Genomic DNA, 20260 nt, shown 5'->3' on the forward strand with positions numbered 1-20260 from the left:
AGAACAGATCTATAAATAGAGGATTCTCCTGAGGCAGCTATTCAAACTAAATATTTTCTGAACAGTGGGACACTTGGCCATTGTATTTGTGTCCCTCCATTTCCTGTTCCAGAAAGTTGATTCTGTGAAAAAGAACAGAAAAATAAGGGAGAATAGTAGGCAGTCTATTCGCTTAGAACAATAGATCTTTGTTTCTCAATGATGGAGATGATATATGATTGCTCACATCATAAGAATTCTTCCTTTCCAAAGAGATTTTCTCTCACTCTTCAATTGTCTTTCACTCCAGAGTGTGAGACACCTAGAACATTTTTTTTGATGTATAAATATCTCTTTGACCAAAGGGTTTCTTTTCTTTGTATGCCTTAACTCAATGGTTCCCAACCTGTGGTCCATGGACCACCAGTGGTTTGCAAGAACTAAAATATGGTCTGTGGTCTCACCATTGGAACGAGAATGACTGGTCTCGTGAAACTCTCTTATAGTGCCGAGACAACGTGGATGTTGAGAGAGGAGAGGCTGACTACCCACAAAAGGCACAACAGCAAGCCTCCTGACTGTTGCTTCTCTTCCTCCTTCCTCCCCCTGAGCAGAGTCATTCTATGTGGGGCCGGGAAGCAGGAGTGCCTTTATGTCTTCGTTTTGAGGACTGTTCCTAGAGTTATTTGGGGTGCTGATTCAGAAAATTGCATTCGATACAATGGTATGGGTTCCCAAGTCACCTTGTCTGTCTCCTGAGGAAGCTGTATAATGACCAAGTAGCAACAATAAGAACCGACCATGGAACAACAGACTGGTCCAAGATTGGGAAAGGCATACAGCAGGGTTGTATACTCTCACCCAACCTATTCAACTTGTGACGGCGCATGTGGCGCCACCTATATGTAGAACTGTTAGTTACAAGATTTAAACTGACGTATCATGCCTGTCTACCTTGTATATGTGTGGTTGAGTTTCATTGGTTGTTTCATTGTGTTGTTGTGCATCTGTTAGCTTGCTTCCCCAGCTTGGTTGTTTTGGCTCCACCCCCTTCCAAGGGAAAATAGAAAGTCATCTCTCTCGCTTTTTTTACCACATATAAAGACTCATTAGATGGACGTGCATATAGTTTGGCTCAAAGCCCTTGGTCGAGTCATTTCTTACCACCAATTCTAAGGTTCTTTACCCCTGAGACTTATGCTTTATGTTCAGATCAACCTGAACAACATTGGGAAGTCTCAGGCACCTTCAAACCATTTTCTTTGGCACCAGAGGAAGGCCTTGTCTCTTCATATATAGGCCATTGGGACTGGGGTTGTAAGTGTTCCGACCTCATAGCCATTGAGCAAGAGGGAACTTAGAAAGCTTCTCAGTTGGACCCAAGACAACCAGAGACTGTTGTGTATTTTTTCTTTACCCCCATTTTGGAACATCAAGTTTAACACCTTAAAATATAACCTTTTGTGATCAATAAAGCCTATTTTGAATTATTTTGTGTCTTGTTGATCCTTGGGAGTTCCAGTTTTCCTAAAGGAATGCAAGAAGCAGAAGCTTGTTTTTTCACTAAGAACTATAGGTTCCCAGGCAGCGACGGCATACAACTTGTATGCAGAACACATAATGTGACGTGTGGGGCTTGACAAATCCAAGGCTGGAGTTAAAATTGCTGGAAGAAACATTAACAACATTAGATATGCAGATGATACCACTGATGGCTGAAAGTGAGGAGGAGCCGAGGAGCCTTCTAACTAAGGTGAAAGAAGAAAGTGCAAAAGCTGGGTTGCAGTTAAACATTTAAAAAACCAAGATTATAACAACCAGACTGATCAATAACTGGCAAATAGAGGGAGAAAACATAGTGACAGACTTTGTATTTCTAGGTGCGAAGATCACTGCAGATGCAGACTGCAGTCAGGAAATCAGAAGATGTTTACATCTTGGGATGAGAGCAATAACCAATCTCAATAAAATAGTGAAGACATCACACTGGCAACGAAGAGCTGCACAGTTAAAGCAATGGTATTCCCTGTAGTACCCTATGGATGTGGTCCATGAGGTCATGAAGAATGGGAAATGACTGAATGAATAAACAACAAGACAACATCTGCTCTAGATTATTAAATATGGATTTCTGTGGGCGAGCAGATAGTGACAACTGAACGGCATATGTTCTGCATCCGAAACAAGGGCTGAAGTGGTCTATCCAATGCAGTTTTTTGAATCAGCACCCCAGATAACCAAACTGCATCTGTTGTTGTTTATTCGCTCAGTTGCTTCCAACTCTTTGTGACTTCATGGACCAGCCCGCACCAGAGCTCCCTGTCAGCCATCGCCACTCCCAGCTCCTTCAAGGTCAAGCCAGTCACTTCAAGGATAACATCAATTCATTTTGTCCTTGGTCTGTCTCCCTTTTTCCTTCCTTTTCCCCCAGCATCATTATCTTCTCCAAGCTTTCCTGTCTTCTCATTATGTGGCCAAAGTACTTCATCTTTGCCTCTAATATCCTTCTCCACAGTGAGCAGTCAGGCTTTATTTCCTGGAATATGGACTGGTTTGATCTTCTGGCAGTCCAAGGCACTCTCAGAAATTTCCTCTAGCACCACAGTTCAAATCTAAACTGAATCTAAAGTTGACCAAAAACTGATTCGTAACCCTTTTGGTACTAATGTTGGAGAGTGGTCCTTGGTCAAAGTGGTCCCTGATCAAGTGGTCCCAAATCAAAAAAAGGTTGAGAACCACTGCCTTAACTGTATTTCTATACTGTATTGCTTGATTGAGATTTTAAGTTACTGCAATGCTAGAAATTTAGAGATTGAAGGATACTTTCCCTTGCAGGGTCAGTATTTTTGGGGAGGTCTGTATCACCCAACCACAACTTCTCTCTCTCCATCTCTTTTGCGCTCCATTTTTCTTTATTGCCTATGAGGTTATGATTGATCCTAATAGTTACTACAAAGTAGATTTCATTTGAAAATTAAAAGGCAATTCTTGACAGTCAAAGCAGTTTAGCAATTGAACCAGTTGCCGGAGAGATGATGGGTTTGCCTTCTCTGGAAGTCTCCAAAAAGAGATCGAACAGATGTTTTTGTTGGAGATCCTCAACTGAGAAGGGAGTTGAACTTGATGTTTAATAAGACCCTTCCAAATCTCAGATTCTATTATTCTATCTCTCCCCACCATTCCCTCCCCAAAGTTCTCCTTGCTATTTTGGGTATGTCCAACCAGGGCAGATGTTTTGCTGACTTGAGTCCCCAACATCCCTTTGTGAAGCTTCTCTAGAAGAAATAAGGACCTTTTAGCTAAGGACATGAAAGGGGAAGTGGGCATGTTGTTGTTTCCTGGAGAGTGAAGGTTACTCAGAGTGAGACTGAGATGGAGCAATCAACTTCCTTTCTTTTCACCTGGGAAGTTAGGGAACCACAGGGAGAAGAATATTGTCACTGAAAGTATGAGTAAGGGGCATATTGTCCCCTCAATCCTCCCCTTATGAGAGTTAACACAAGCAAGACATGTTGGAAATATGGATTTCCTCCCAACTGATTTAGGTAGAACAATATATTCTGTGAATTCTTTGGAAGGAGCTTGCTATGCTAAGAGTCTAATCTTTACAGTTGAAAGAGGACCATGAGAGACTATATGATCAGAATATACTTTGATGGATATCATGCTTCCCAATTGTAGCACAACAATTCCATTTTAACTGATAGCAATGGTTATCAATCATTCTTCTACATCAGGGGTCCTCAAACTTTTTAAGTAGAGGGCCAGCTCAGGGTCCCTCCAGACCAGCTGCTTAAGCTGCTGAGAGGGAAAAGGAAAGGGCCTGAGGCTGTTAGGAATTGTGGGAGTTGGAGTCCAAAACACCTGGAGGGCCAAAGTTTGCCCATGCCTGGTCCAGACTGTTGGGAGCCAGACTACAGTTTGAAAAAAAAACCGAACCAATTCCTATACACACTGCACATATCTTATTTGTAGTGCAAAAGAATGAAACATCAATACAATACTTAAAATGAAGAACAATTGTAAGCATAAACTAGCATTTCAATGGGAAGTGAGGGCTTGCTTTTGGCTGATGAGATAGTCAAGTTAATTTTGATTATTGTTATTTGTGTCTTTAAGTTGTTTCAGACTTAGGGCAACACTAGGTCTAAAGTTTAGGGCGGGAGCTGGGTAAATGACGTTGGGAGGTCGCATCTGGCCCACAGGCCTTAGTTTGGTACCCCTAGTCTACACAAATATTTTTTAAATGACCTTTTTTGCATACTATTGTCCTTTCGTTTTCAGTTATGCATTTCCTCTTCTTTGACAACCTGTAGGTAGGTATTGCTAAGAAGGATACTGACTGGAGCCAAATTGAGACAGACACTTGCTGGGTTGTTTTAGGTTTTTCGGACTATATGGCCATGGTCTAGAGACATTCCCTCCTGCCTCTAGCCCAAAAAAGCCTACAACAACCCAGTGATTCTGGCCATGAAAGCCTTCGACAAGACACTTGCTTCTTGTAAATGGCTCATTTGCCAGAATTATACAGTATATTACCTATTCCTGAACGTAACTTAACTTTTATTTAGCTAAGTAACAGTGGTACTAAGAAACTCTGACTCCACCTGCACTGCCATATAAATTAATTTATTAATTTATTTATTGTGTCAGAAGCGAATTGGGAATACAGTTATAATGCATACAAAAACCACAAACAAAGTTAAAAGCTTGGCATTATATTAAATTTCCTTTGAGTGACTCTGGTGTGGCTATAAAGAGGTCCTCCATTGTGCATATGGCAGGGCTCAGACTGCATTATAGTAAGTGGTTTGTAGTTTGCTCTTCTCCACACTCACATGTTGTGGACTCCACTTTACAGTCCCATTTCTTAAGGTTGTATCTGCATTTCGTGGTGCCACATGTGCTCAGGGGTGAGTTTCTCATCCAGTCTCAGCCACTTATTGAGGTTCAGAGTTTTAGCCTACCACTTTTGGACTCTTGCTTGCTGAGGTGTTCCTGAGAGTATCTCTGTAGATCTTAGAAAGCTATTTATTGATTTAAGGCGTTAGCTTGCTGGCTGATGCCTGAACTGAGGATGGGCCGGAGATGTCAATATACCTTGGTCCTTTCATTACAGGCTGCTACTTCCCGACAGATGTCAGGAAGTGAAATACCGGCTAAACAGTATAATTTCTCCAGTGATGTAGGGCGTAGACATCCTGTGATAATGCTGCATGTGTCATTAAGAGCCACATCTAGTATTTTAACGTGGTGAGATGTATTCCATATTGGGTGAAGTACCAGAGTTTAACTGTATTGAACTGTGCATTATATGGCAGTGTAGCCTCATACAGTTAAACTACATTATATGGCCATGTAGATTATTGAATTGTGGTGTGTATCAGGACACTGGCAAAAGTGTGCAATGTGCATTTGATGCAATGTACATTGATGTATGTGTGCATTAGTGTGCAGTGCAATGCACATTAATGGACAGTGTACACTGGGCACGTTGCTGGCTTTGTTACATAGGAACATAACAGCAGCTCTGTACTGAATATGGACATTATGAAACTAACTAATTCTAATTCCCAGAACTGTAAATCTACTTACAAAGACATTAAGAACCCAGCAGTACTCTGGCCATAATCTCTTATTGAGCTGATGAATATATCAGGGAAATTTTCAAGAGCTTGGCCACTTTCACCTTTCTACATCATGTGGAACTCTTGTATGCCAAGTTACACTATTTGTTCATTCAGAGTGAGAATGTCTTCTCCAAGTGAGCACAGCTCCCTGGTGACTCGTGAACATCGCTGTGGTTCCACTGGGCAGAATTTGTGCACATGACTGGAAATGCCTCCTTAAAAGGTCAGTGAATGAGCATGGTGGAGAGAAAACCACGCAGCCTACCAGCAGCTTGTTGCATGAAATAGTTGCTGACATGCACAATGGTTTAAAAATAGGATTCATGAGGCAGCCATATTGTGGGAAGTATCTCATAAACAAATCTGTGTATGTCTTAGAGACCTCTAGGCTTGAACTTAGAGGTTGATTGTTGGGATCTCAATTACAAACTTGGGTACTGAAATCTTTATAAACTTGGACCTCCACATCTTTACTTACATGGACTTCCAAGTGTTTTTTCAAGCTTAGAAGGTTCCCAGATTTCTGGTTCAAACCCTGACTTTTGGAGCCTGATCCTTCTTATTTATTTTTCAAAAAGACCTGACTGCATTTACTTCGTCTGTTAAGAGTTGGTGTTTTCTATTTAACTTACCATACTGTGTGCAACTGTGATTGTTTTTTTTTAATGTATCGTGCTTAATGGCATCATTGACATCATAAGAGATCTTTCCAATTCTCAGGTTTTGATGCAGAAATCTCAGGATAGTCCTTACCTGGTAACCTTGGACCACGATGCTGGCACTAAGATACTTTTGAGTTGGCCTACATCTTCTAGATAAATAGAAATGTAATGTTCAATTGTGGGATTAATATAATTGAAAAAAACCACTGGACGAATTGCCATCAAATTTGGACACAAGACACCTACTAACCCAAGGAGTGGCCATAACTAAAAAAAATTGATTTTGTCATTTAGGAGTTGTAGTTGCTGGGATTTGTAGTTAACCTACAATCAAAGAGCATTCTGAAGTCCACCAATGATGGAATCAACCAAACATAGCACACAGGACTCCCATGACCAACAGAAAAAACTAGAAGGGTTTGGTGGGCATTGTCCTTGAGTTTGGGTGTTGTAGTTCACCTACATCCAGAAAGCACTGTGGATTCAAACAATGATGGATCTGGACCAATCTTGGTATGAATATTCCATATGCCCAAATATGAACACAGATGGAGTTTGGGGTAAATAGACCTTGACATTTGGGAGTTGTAGTTACTGGGGTTTATAGTTCACCTACAATCAAAGAGCATTCTGAACTCCACCAATGATGCAATTGGAGTGCCATTATTGTTACCATCATGTTTATATTGTTGGTGACTAGCAGTTGAGGGACAAAGAGGTACATTTCTGTGCATACACATGAATGGATTCATATGCCAGTCAATAGTTTCTCATGATTGGGTTGTTGTAGGTTTTTGAGGCTGTATGGCCATGTTCTATAAGCATTCTCTCCTGACATTTCGCCTGCATCTATGGAAGGCATCCTCAGAGGTTGTGAGGACCTCACAGTCTCTGAGGATGCCTACCATAGATGCAGGCGAAACGTCAGGAGAGAATGCTTCTAGAACATGGCTATACAGCCTGAACATGGCCATACAGCCTGAAAAACCTATAACAACCCAGTGATTCTGGCATGAAAGCCTATGACAACATGTTTCTCATTATGATGAGGCTAATGCTAAAATATAATGCTCTTAAGTATTAATACTGAAGTGTAAGCATTGCATGAAACATTCTTGCAGAATGAAAAAGAAACAACGACTATTAATAAGTTTTCAAACATCTTGTTTAGAAAGCCTGTGCATGAGGGGTTAGTGTAAAAAAATGCAATACAGAACACATTGTAGAGCAGAGGTTATGTGCTCCAAGCTGTGAGGTTTGGAGTGAGAGATAAATAAATATTATCAATACCACTTCCTCTATTGCAATGGTTCCCAACTTTTCTAATGCCGTGACTTCTAAATAAAGTTCCTCATGTTGTGGTGACCCCCAACCATAAAATTATTTTCGCTGCCACTTCAGAACTGTAATTTTGCTACTGTTATTAATCATAATGTAATATCTGATGTGCAGGATAATATTTTCATTCACTGGAGCAAATTTGGCATAAATACCCGATATGCCCAAATTTGAATACTGGTGGGGTTGGGGAATGTATTGATTTTGTCATTTGGGAATTGTAGCTGCTGGGATTTATAGTTCACCTACAATCAAAGAGCATTCTGAACTCCTCCAACGATGCAATTGAACTAAACTTGGCACATAGAACTCCCATGATCAACAGAAATACTTGAAGGGTTTGGTGGGCATCTACCTTGAGTTTTGGAGTTGTAGTTTACTTACATGCAGAGAGCACTGTGGACTCAAACAGTGATGGATCTGGACCAAACTTGGCACAAATATCAATATGCCCAAATGTGAACACTGGTGGAGTTTGGGGAAAATAGACCTTGACCTTTGGGAGTTGTAGTTGCTGGGATTTATAGTTCACCTACAATCAAAGAGCATTCTGAACCCCACCAATAATGGAACTGGGCCAAACTTGCTACACAGAACCCCCATGATCAACAGAAAATACTTTTTTCTGATGGTCTTTGATGACCCATTTGACACTTGTTTGCGACCCACTCCAGGGGTCCCAACCCCCAGGTTGAGAAACGCTGCTGTATTATCACATGTAAAGATTCAGTTATTGTTTCTTTCACCTAGGTATTTCATTTCAGCACCTTCTCAGAGTTAAAATATGTTCCCACTTGCAGAAGGGTAGAACAAGCAGTGGGATTTTTAACATCTGCATTTTCAGACCACATTCTCAGTGAACTTTTGGCCGCTTGCATGGCAGCAACATAGTGTTTTCTTTTTTGAATGAACCACATCAGGGCTGTGGTCAGATGTCTCCATTTCTATATCTAGCATAGCTTCCCACAATGGACTTGCTGACACACAGCAAGCAGATGGCCTTATTTATTTAATTATTTATGATATTTCTACCCCGACTTTCTCGAACCCGAAGGTGACTCAAGGCGGCTTTACAACATAGGCAGCTATTCGATGCCATTTAAAAAATGTAAAATTACAGTAAACATTTAAAACAGAATTATAAGTTACATACATTAAAACCTTTAAAAACATATAAAACCACTACCTTCACTATTATCCTCATCATCCAAAAAATTGTCTAAGCCGTTCCAGTATTTGACTTCACATAGTTACATGTTTATTTATTGCACTAGGTTCCCCAAAAGCCATGTTTTCACTTTTCTGCAGAAGGTCAGGAGGGAAGAGGCTGATCTAATATCCCTAGGGAGGGAGTTCCACAGCCAAGGGGCCACCACTGAGAAGGCCCTGTCTCTTGTCCCAGCCAGTTGCGCCTGCGAAGAAGGCGGGACTGAGAGCAGGGCTTCCCCAAATGATCTTAAACTCCTAGATAGTTCATAGGGAGAGATATGTTCAGACAGGTAAGCTGGGCCAGAACCGTTTAGGGCTATATAGGCTAAAGCCAGCACTTTACATTGTGCTCGGTAGCAAATCAGTTCCTCTTTGTATCCTGATTTGGGGCATTTATATATCAACTAGCCATCTCCTGCCACATGTTGCTGTGGCCTAGTCTGGTGATCGGAAAATAAACTAATAAGAAAGTGTTGGTTTCTAATATATGTAATTTCTTTATGCTTGTGGGTAAACAGTATTTCTTGCTGTTTATTTGTCAGTGTTGATGTGGAGATTGTCTGGTTTGCCTATTCTAGAACATGCAACATATAATTGTCCTTCTTTAAGAGTTCCTTTCAAATCTATCATACTATACCTGTGTGTGTGAATCATATATATCTAATCTATATCTATGGCTAGGTGGCTCTTTGTCAGGAGGGCTTTGATTACATTTTCTTGCCCTGGTGAAGGGAGTTTTGGCATATTGCGTCTTTGTGCCAAGTTTGGTCCAGATCCATCACTGTTTGAGTGCCCTGGAGATTAGGATGTGGAACAATGCTTCAAACGACAGGAAAGGAGATTCCACTTGAACATGAGGAAGAACTTCCTAACTGTGAGAGCTGTTCAGCAGTGGAACTCTTTGCCCCAGAATGTGATGAAGGCTTCTTCTTTAGAGGCTTAGAAACAGAGGCTGGATGGCTATCTGTCAGGGGTGCTTTGAATGCGATTTTCCTGCTTCTTGGCAGAGAGTTGGACTGGATGGCCCATGAGGTCTCTTCCAACTCTATGATTCTATGAAAAATAAGGCCTTCTTGAGTCCCTTTCAGGGTGAGAAGAGTGGAGTATAAGTTTGGTAAATCTATATAAATAAAAATGTAATGTTTGTTTGTGGGATTAGCATAACTCAAAAATCACTGGGCGAATTGACACCAAATTTGGACACTACACCTCTAACAGGCCAACGAGTGACCATCACTCATACCCCCCCCCCCCCCAAAGAAAAGAGCGGAAAGGACTTAAACCCCCAAAAAGCTAAATGAAGAAAAGCTAAATGACTATACAGAAAGAGGGAAGGAAGTAAAGAGGGAGGGAAGGAAGGAGAGCAAGAAAGAAAGAAAGAAAGAAGGAGAGAAAGAGAGAGGGAAAGAAAGAAGGAGAAAAGGAAGGAAAGAGGTGGAGAAGTAAGGAAGGAGAGAAGGAAAGAAAAAAGGGAAGGAAAGAAGGAAAGAGGGAGCAAAGGAAGGAAGGAAAGAAGGAGAGAAAAAGGGAGGGAAGATTGGCCACAGCAACGCATAGTGGGTACACCTAGTCTATCTAAATAAAAATGTAATGTTTGTTTGTAGGATTAATATAACTCAAAAACCACTGGACGAATTGACACAAAATTTGGACACAATACACCTATTAGGCCAACGAGTGACCATCACTCATAAAAACACTGAAAAACATAGCAGAAGAGACTTTAAAAGCCAATAAAATAAAAAATACATTACAACGCATGTGCAAGACCACATATATATACGCAAACACACATACACACACATATACAAAGAACATTTATACAGACTGGGCTACAGCAACACCTGGCAAGGGATGGCTAATCTATATAAATAAAAATTTAATGTTTGTTTGTGGGATTAACATAACTCAAGAACCACTGGACGAATTGACACCAAATTTGGACACAATTAATCTATCAGGGCAACGAGTGACCACCACACATAAAAACACTGAAAAACATAGCAGAAGAGACTTAAAAAGCCAAAAAATAAAAAAATACATTACAATGCATATGCAAACATATCTACACATATACACACACAAAGCACATATACACAGACTGGGCCACAGCAACGCATGGCAGGGGATGGCTAGTAAATAAATAAAATTAAAAGAAGCTTGCTTTCGAGGGAAGGCAATTCTCATGAAGACATGCATCTGGCAAAGGCTTTGTGTCCCATGAGTCACTGACCCTACTCCAAGAGAGGGGTGATATTTTATAATTATAATAATAATAAATCTCCCTCTTTTTTTCTTTGGAATCCTGGGTTAAATGACCGCATGCCTCAACTGGTTTTGTCCTCCCATTTTTAGGCAAAGCTTCCTTAACCTCGGCATGATCTTCTGCATTTCTCCCATCTGCCACACAGAATCGAATAACCATCTCACCAAGTTCCTCTTTTTGTCGGGAGCTAATCTTCCTTTGGACAGAAACCAAGATCTCATCTGGGTAAAAGCGGCAAGAAGCAACCGAGACATCTTTCAGTTTCCCAGGAAAGGACACTGGTGAAAGACACGAGAGAGTTTGCTCCTTGTGTTGCGTCTGGAAGGTAACTTTCAAACTCGCATGGCACACTCTTTATCTCCTCTATTTCAATGTTATGCCCATGAGACCGCAATGATCTGCATTTTTCCTGTTTGTTTTCAATTTACAAAAGGAGACAAGTGTGTTTGTTTCATGAGACTGAAGCTCGCCGGAGTTTCTCAGGACAGGTTTCGTCTCTTAGCTGTGGTTTGTGGTGCTAACAATGGCACTCTTGTGGTTAACAGTGCAGCCATGTGTCACTGCTGTGTCTGGGCTTGTGCGTGATACGTCCTAGCGTGATTTTGATGTGAGGGTTTGAGATCTCAGAATATGTCTTGTTTTTACTGAGCATGGCTCCTCCCTTGAGCATATCTCTGGCCAAATTTAAGTACATGAGCCGCACATGAAAAGACCCTTGCTTCATCCTTGGCTTTTCTGCATTTTGCTAAAAGAACCTCAGGTGGAAGAATTAAGAATGGGTTGTTGTAGGTTTTTTCAGGCTATATGGCCATGTTCTCTCCTGACGTTTCGCATGCATCTATGGCAAGCATCCTCAGAGGTTGTGTGGTCTGAATTAAAAATAATCTCCAGAAAAGTGGTTGGAGAATCAGGAAAGTTTGTTCATTGGGATTACATGGTTTTTTAAAGAAAGGTTTTACAGGACACCGTGGACATTTGTATACTTTAGCTGTATTTACTTCTTGTAGCTCAAGAATGATTGTCTTCCAGATGTGGTGTCTTGGCGGTGGGTCCGTAGGTGGCTGTGCAGCCCTATTCTTGATCCACATCTTCTCCCACAGTGAGGGCATCGGTTTCCAGACGGAAGGCAGTCCCAGTCAGGGTTGGCTTGATGTGCCTTCCTCTTACCATGTTTCTCTCTTTCGCCCTCTGTTTGTGCCTCTTTAAATTCCACAGCACTGCTGGTCACAGCTGACCTCCAGTTAGAGCACTCAAGGGCCAGGGCTTCCCAGTTCTCGGTGTCTATGCCATAGTTTTTCAGGTTGGCTTTAAGACCATCTTTAAATCTCTTTTCCTGTCCACCAACATTCCGTTTCCCATTCTTGAGTTCGGAGTAGAGTAGCTACTTTGGGAGACGGTGATTGGGCATTCAGATAGCGTGGCTAGTCCAGTGGAGTTGATGGCGGAGGACCATCACTTCATTGCTGGTGGTCTTTGCTTCTTCCAGCACGCTGACATTTGTCTGCCTGTCTTCCCAAGAGATTTGCAGGATTTTTCGGAGGCAGCGCTGATGGATTCGTTCCAGGAGTTGCATATGACATCTGCAGACAATCCACGTTTCACAGGCGTATAGCAGGGTTGGTAGGACAATGGCTTTATAAACAAGCATCTTGGTCCCCCTATGGATGTTCTGGTTCTCAAACACTCTCTGCTTCATTCGGAAAAATGCTGCACTCACAGAGCTCAGATAGTGTTGTATTTAGTTGTATTACACTTACCTTATATATCCGAGTATAAGCCAACCTGAATATAAGGCACCTAATTTTACTTATTGACTTGACTCAGTGGAGGGAAAACTTATTGACTTAATGACTTGGTGGTGCAGCGGGTTAAACCGTTGAGCTTCTGAATTTGCTGACCAAAAGGTGCTGTTACGATTCCAGGGAGCAGGGTGAGCTCCCACTGTTAGCTCCAGCTTCTGTAAGCTAACAGTTCAAAAACATGCAAATGTGAATGGATCAATAGGTACCACTTCTGCGGGAGTTATGCCAGTCACATGCAGTTTTGCCAGTCACATGACCTTAGAGGTGTCTACGGACAACGCCGGTTCTTTGGCTTAGAAATGGAGATGAGCACCACCCCCCAGTGTTGGATATGACTGGATTTAATGTCAGAGGAAAACCTTTACCTTACCTATAAGCCAAGGGTGGGAAATGCAGCAGCTACTGGTAAATTTCAAAATAAAAATAGGTACCAATAAAATTACATTAATTGAAGTATCAGTAGGTTAAATGTTTTTGAATATTTACCACATTTCAAAGAAAAATGGTAAACTAGCTCTGTAAGTGGAAACGTAGGGTCAACAAAAAAGAATATGGTATCAACAATAACATTATTATTATTATTATTATTATTATTATTATTATTATTATTTCCACTCTGTCTCTCCCATGGAGACTCAGGCTGGCTTCCAACATAGTAACAGGCAAAAATTCAATGCCTATATAAACAGTGCAGAGTTAGATATAGATCTATAATTATATATACTAATTTCACATATGCATTTCCCCTTGAAATATTTGCAAGCCCTATATATCAATATTCATATATATATATATATCTATCTAGACATCTCTCTCTATATATAGATAATTGTATCTATATAGAATTAGCAAAGACTTTCCCAGACATGTAAAGGAAAACTACCCCTTTTAGGGTTCAGGAATAAAGACATAAATAAAATGAAGGCAGTAGTTCATTTGACAATACACCTGTCCAGAGGTGAATTGTTTGGTTGGTTTGGCATCTGGAATGTTTCACGGAGCAGAATGAAGCTAATCATAGGAAGGTTTTGGACATATATTAGCCAATTTTTCAACAACAGTCATTAAGCTTTAATGGAAAATTACCAAGCAAGCACTGAATGAAAACAATTTCTTTCATTTTCTTTCATTTTCAAATTATTACTACTAGAAAGTGCCTGTAAGAGAATGGCAGGGTAGGAGTGCTCTGCAAATGCTAATCTGCTTTTCCTTGAGATTCCTAAGAATTTAACAACAGCTTTTTTTCCTTGTTGGATATGTTTTTCCTTCTACCTCACTTTGACCTTATGGTCACCCGCTGCCCTTTCCCTTCATGTGCATGGCACTGCCAACACTGCTACGGAAATCTTGTAAGCTCTTCTCAAATATAAGCTTAGTGTTACAAACTACACATTCTTCTCTGACTACACTGGAGAATTAATACAGCTTGGTGAGGCATCATCGTTGGTCAAGAAGAATAAATGCTTTGCAAACCTATAAATCCCACGATTCCATGACATTTATTTATTTACACAACTTATATTTTTCCCCTCTCACCCCGAAGGGGACTCGGGGCGGATCACAGAACACATATACAGCAAACATTCAATGATGATTATACAATGACAAGACAGACAACAGATAGAGGTATTATATAGACTTTTTTCTCATCATTCAGCAGCTTTTGGAGACTGTGCTTGGTTCCAGCCACGGGGGAGTTCTGTCATTCCATCTCCTTGCTGAAGAGCTTTCTTTGTTCGTAAACTTTCCTCCGAAATACCGTTCCTAAAATGCCTCCCCACTTAATGTGGTTCCTATTCATCTACTCACATTTCTGTTTTTGATCTGCTTGGTGGACGGGGGAGCTGGGCTGAAGGTCAGGAGCTCAACCTGACCCGGCTTCAAACTGTCAATCTTTCGGTTGGCAAGATTTATTGCAGCTACAACTGGTGATTAACCTACTGTGCTAAAGCTGGTGAAGTAGTGTCAAACTGCATTAATTTTACAGCATAGATGTATCCTTCATCCTTTCCTTCTCTTGTCACCTGGGCTGATATTGTGCCAATAATAATAACAATAACAATAATAATAGCAACAACAATAACAACAAACATGAACATCATAGCCACCCCACCCCACCCCCACCCTGAGTAATATCAGTAAAATGCAACAATGGCTGCAGAATATAAGACAAACTGCGATCAATATCAGTCTCATAAAGTGCACGGTGAAAGGTGGTTTCCAAACTTTGATCCTACAATCTGGAATTGTGGAAGTTGAAGTCCAAAACACCAGAGTATGAAAGTTTGGATACTTTTGTATTATGAAATACATGGCGGGGGGGGGGGGGGGGGAATAGTACATATCCACTGAGATTCATTGGAATTTTATTCCAGGAGCCCCATTGATACTCAGGTTCCCTTATTTACAAATGGTGTCTCTTGCATCAAATGGTCGATTTTTTGAAAATTGTTTTTAATATTTTCAGTGTGCGAAAGTCGGTTGCATGCTTCAAATCACTTCTGGTGTGAGAGAATCAGCCATTTACAAAGACAGTGCCCAGGGGATGCCTAAATATGTTACAATCCTACAGAGAGGCCTTAAATATAAGATAACCGCAGGAACACTTTAGCAAGTGAGAGTCCAAAAGTGACAGGCTAAACCCGGAACCTCACTCCATGGCTGCTATTTATTTATTTATTTATTTATCTATTTAATGTACTTATACCCCGTCTTTCTCATCCCCAAAGGGGGACTCAGGGCGGCTTACAAACTATGGCAATAATTCAATGCCAGATTCAGACAAGAGCAATAACAGTAAACAAATATTATAAAACTATAAAGACATATACATATCAATTATAACTAATATTTCAGATGATTAAAATATATCAAATGATATCAAAGGAGAGACTCCCTTCTGGGCACACAGAAGATTGGGCGACTTGGAAGGCGCTGAACAGTCTGCGCTCTGGCACCACGAGATGCAAATCCAGTCTTAAGAAATGGAGCTATGAAGTGGAGTCCATGACATGCGAGTGTTGAGAAGACCACCTACTACAATGCAATCTGAATCCTGCCACATGCACAATGGAGGACCTCCTTACAGCAATGCCAGAGTAATTCAAGTGGCCAGCTTCTGGTCAAAGGACATTTAGTATAATGCCAAGTTTTTAACTTTGCTTGTGTTTTTAAATACATTACAACTGTACCCTCAATTCACTTCTGACACAATAAATGTGTGGGTATGAGGAGTTGACTGTTGTACAATCATTACACAAAAGAAGGGGAAACACATTAAAACTACCATAGAAAAAACAATAACACAAAATAAGCAACATCCCCTATTGGCTTTCTACTACAAATCACTAAGCAGCCCACAACAAAACAGTTTTCAAAAGTTCACTTCCCACTGTTCCAGGCAATGACAACAATGTCATTATATCATCCACTTCCTCTATTCTCTTTGTAAAAGTTACACTTCTACCATAAAGGAAAAAAAACCAACAATATTCCAAAACCACAAGAGTTATTTCCCCTACCCTTTTCTTAATACATTGTGAAAAAGATCCCCAGTCTTTTAAACAACTGTCTAAAAACTTCAGTTGAATAAAAATAATCAATTTAATTTAATTCCTGCCATTCCAAAGCTCTTCAAGATCCAACCTTTTCCTGATCCTTCCCACAGACTAGATGCATCCTCTCTGTTGCATCTCTGTTGGATGATGAAGGATCTCAGTCTCAACATACTGATTTTGTTGCATTATGCATTAAGTAGCTCTGAGGATAAAATGAAAATATAGCGCTTCACTTAACATGGGATATAAACCAGGAGCCCCCATTGGTGCCCAGAGGATGCCCAGATGTCTTGCCATCCTGTGAGAGGCTTCTCTCATGTCCCCGCATGGGAAGCTGGAGCTGACAGATGGAGCTCAACCCACTTTCCCTGAATTCAAACCACAGACCTATTGGTCAGCAGTCCTGCTGGCACAAGGGCTTAACCCTTGTACCACCAGAGGCTCCATTACTCAGGATGTTGAAGAATCATATGCATAAGGCTATATTCATTTATTATTTTATTTATTTATTTCAAACATTTGTACCCCGTCCTTCTCAACCCCCGAGGGGGGACTCAGGGCACTTTACAATGGCAATAATTGGACACCAACACATACATAAGCACAATACAACATGATATAACAGAGTAGATTAAAACATTAGGTTAAAATCCATTTAAAACATTATTATCAACCATATTGCCATATCCGTGTCCAATTCAGCGACCAATGACCCAGTCCAAAGCCTGTCCATAGTCTGTTCTAAAACATTGTGATTGCTGTCAAGTCTGTTACCCAAATGCTTGGTCCCAAAACCATGTTTTGAGCTTTTTCCTAAAGGAAAATGGGGATGGAACTGACCTAATTTCACAGGGGAGCGTGTTCCACAGACAGGGGGTCACTACCGAGAAGGCCTTGTCTCTCATCCCTGCCAAATGCATTCTCGAAGAAGGAGGGATTGAGAGCAGATCCTGCCCGGATGATCTTAAACTCCAAGGCAGGACATAGAGGGAGATACATTCGTACAAGTAAGCTGGCCCTAAACCAGGGTGCCATTATTCTAGCTTGAGGGCTAGTGGGTATAAGGACAACAGGATAGAAAAATGAAGCTTTGTGTGCAGGTACAACTGTACCAGGAGCTCCAATTTTGTTTGCTTTGCATTGAATTTTTGTTGTAGTCCTAAGTTTCAGGGACTCTGCAGATAGGTGGCTTCTTTTGGCTGCAATCATAGGGCAAGCCACCTGTCAATTATAGTTAGGTTCCCTGGTCCCGCCCCCTTTTTGGGTTTTGGAGGGAATAGGAGCCAGTTTGGGTTCAGTCCACACAGAGAAGCCGTTCATGCAGGACATAATACCAAGAGCTCCTGTAGAAAGCTTCGTCTTCTACAGCTTGGCCGGGGAGGTATACAGCCCACAACTTGGCCGGGGTTATACAGCCCTACAGCTCCTTTACTGAAGGACTTCAGTCAGCCATCACGGAAACCTGAATTCTTTTTTCCCCTGGAAGTCTACAAAGCTCTGCTTGGTAAGGGTCACTCGCGGAAGCCAGAAGCAGTTGGTATCGGGTGCAGGGGCTCCACGCCAACAGAGGCAAAGACAGACTGCCCAGATTAGAAATTAAGGATTTCCCCATTAGTTACAGTTATGAAGATAGTGCCTGTTCCCTGTGGACAAGATTGAGAGAGAGCCAATAGACTATTAAGAAAGCCTTAAAGTACTTGTTTGTTTTCAATAATAAAGAACTTTGTTGAACCTTTAAGCAATCTAAAGACTCTGTTTTAAGGAAATCCAAAGGCCTTTAATCTGAGGCAGCCCCGGCGTCCCGTTGGGCACACAGAATTTATGTCCTGTCTACAGTCTTATGCACAGGCCCAGCGTGCGATAGCACACTTTGTGTTCTCTTTCTTCTAACTGACATCTACTTTCTCTCTATTTTTAAGGTACAATCATGGAGTTTAACACCACTACCTTGTGGTCCAGCAATGCACCTTTGTTGCTTTCTTCTAAACCCAAAACAAATGTGAGCAACATCGTGGACATGATCCAAGTCTTCCTCTATGGATTGGTTTTCCTACTTGGTTCCTTCGGCAATGGAGTTGTGATGTGGATCACCTTTCGCCAGGTCTCACGCACCGTCAATTGTGTCTGGTACTTCAACTTGGCCTTGGCTGACTTCCTGTTCTCAGTGACCCGCATCGTGCCACTGCTCAAGAATGCTTTCTATGAAGGATGGCCCTTTGGAAACTTCTTGTGTCGAGCAACCAGTTTCATCAAGTACCTTAATATGTTCTGCAGCGTCTTCCTCTTGGCTGCTATCAGTTTGGACCGGGCAGCTTCTGTGGTCTACCCGGTTTGGTCCAGAAACCGCCGCGGGCCACGCTTGGCATGGTTGGCTGCCATCTGTGCCTGGTTCATTGCTGTGACCACCAGCCTCCCATTCTACCTTTATCGAAAGGTTGTGATTGACAAGAGCAACAAGACCAAATGCTCCCTCACGTTGGGAGATGGAGAAGCAGAAAAACTGGTTCCTTATCTGCTGAGGTTTGTGTGTGGGTTCCTGGCTCCTTTTGTCATCATTGTGGTTTGCTATGGGGCCATTGCTGTGCAACTGAGGCGACGGCAAGCCACCTTCCGCTCCAAGAAGCCCTTCAAGGTCATCCTGGCCATTGTGGTTACCTTCTTCCTCTGCTGGGCACCATACCATCTCTTCCTTCTCCTCAAACTGGGAGGAGTGAAGAGCCAGGCAGTTTCCATCGGGCTTCCTCTCACTTCTTGTCTGGCTTACCTCAATAGCTGTGCTAATCCCATTCTTTATTTCTTCATGGGCCTGGATTTCCACAGGAAGTGTTTTAACCTACCAGGGGCCTTCAGGAGAGCCTTACTCGAAGACAGTACATATTCCACTAGGAAGCCCAGCAAATTTACAAAAGAAGGTGCTTCTTCTATTGATGAGCTGGAGGACTCCACAGTGATCCATAATGTGGTCTGAAGAATCCCAAGGTCATAGAGGCCTTTTGGGTGATAAGATCCATGTGCAATTGTGACTGAAATGGTGTTTTAACCAACACAATCCTTTCCTGACCCATGACATTTTGGGCTGTGCTTTTCTCCCATTCCTAAATCTGAAGGGACATTGCATTTGATCCACAATGGGGACATTTTTGAACCACGGATAATGGTTAAAGCTAACGCTAGTACCAGCCAGGCGCAGTCCTATCATGCTTTGGTCCCAATGACTGGTGAGATGTTTTCCCTCCTAACCCAACTACCATTGTTTTGGCCTTTGAGAGAGAAAACACAACCAACATTTGCTGGACTTCATCCCTTTCCAAAATGCCACCCTCTTTCCTTTTGTTTCACAAGTCTGAGGGCAGGGAACTATCAAACTAATGATTTAGAAACTGCCCTGGCAACTGAATGACTGGTTGTAAATATATAAATAACAGTATGCAACATGATTTTTGTTCCTGCATTCTAAATTAGGTCTATCATAAAACATCAAAAAAGTTTATTAAATTGCAAAAACTTTGTTTTTGCAGGACATCCTGCAGCACATTTCGCTATAGTTTTCAATTAATGTGGAACCCCCGGTGATGCAGCAGGTTAAACCGCTGATCTGCTGAACTTGCTGACTGAAAGGTCATTGTTTCAAATCTGGGAATTGGGGTGAGCTCCTTCTGTTAGCCCCAGCTATTGCCAACCTAACAGTTCAAAAACATGCAAATGTGGGTAGATGAAAAGGTACCGCTCCAGCGGGAAGGTACTGGCACTCCATGCAGACATGCCAGCCACATGACCTTGGAGGTGTCTCTGGACAATGCCAGCTCTTCAGCTTAGA

At 41.6% G+C, this 20260-nt stretch overlaps 1 protein-coding gene across 2 annotated transcripts; it reads left to right on the forward strand.

Moving 5' to 3' along the window:
- Positions 1 to 5681: 5681 nt before the first annotated feature.
- On the forward strand, positions 5682 to 20025 carry LOC137097949 (chemerin-like receptor 1). Of its 2 annotated transcripts, none has more exons than XM_067473423.1 (3): positions 5682 to 5832; positions 11174 to 11409; positions 18363 to 20025. In XM_067473423.1, exon 3 carries the CDS (start codon positions 18371 to 18373, stop codon positions 19409 to 19411), a length of 1041 nt encoding a protein of 346 aa, XP_067329524.1. In that variant the 5' UTR covers positions 5682 to 5832; positions 11174 to 11409; positions 18363 to 18370; the 3' UTR covers positions 19412 to 20025. The 2 variants fall into 2 exon arrangements, with proteins under 2 accessions (XP_067329524.1, XP_067329525.1); XM_067473424.1 differs by having other exon boundaries at positions 11230 to 11409.
- Positions 20026 to 20260: the final 235 nt, after the last annotated feature.

This window comes from Anolis sagrei, chromosome X (assembly GCF_037176765.1).
Source record: "Anolis sagrei isolate rAnoSag1 chromosome X, rAnoSag1.mat, whole genome shotgun sequence".
Taxonomy (NCBI): Eukaryota; Metazoa; Chordata; class Lepidosauria; order Squamata; family Dactyloidae; genus Anolis; species Anolis sagrei.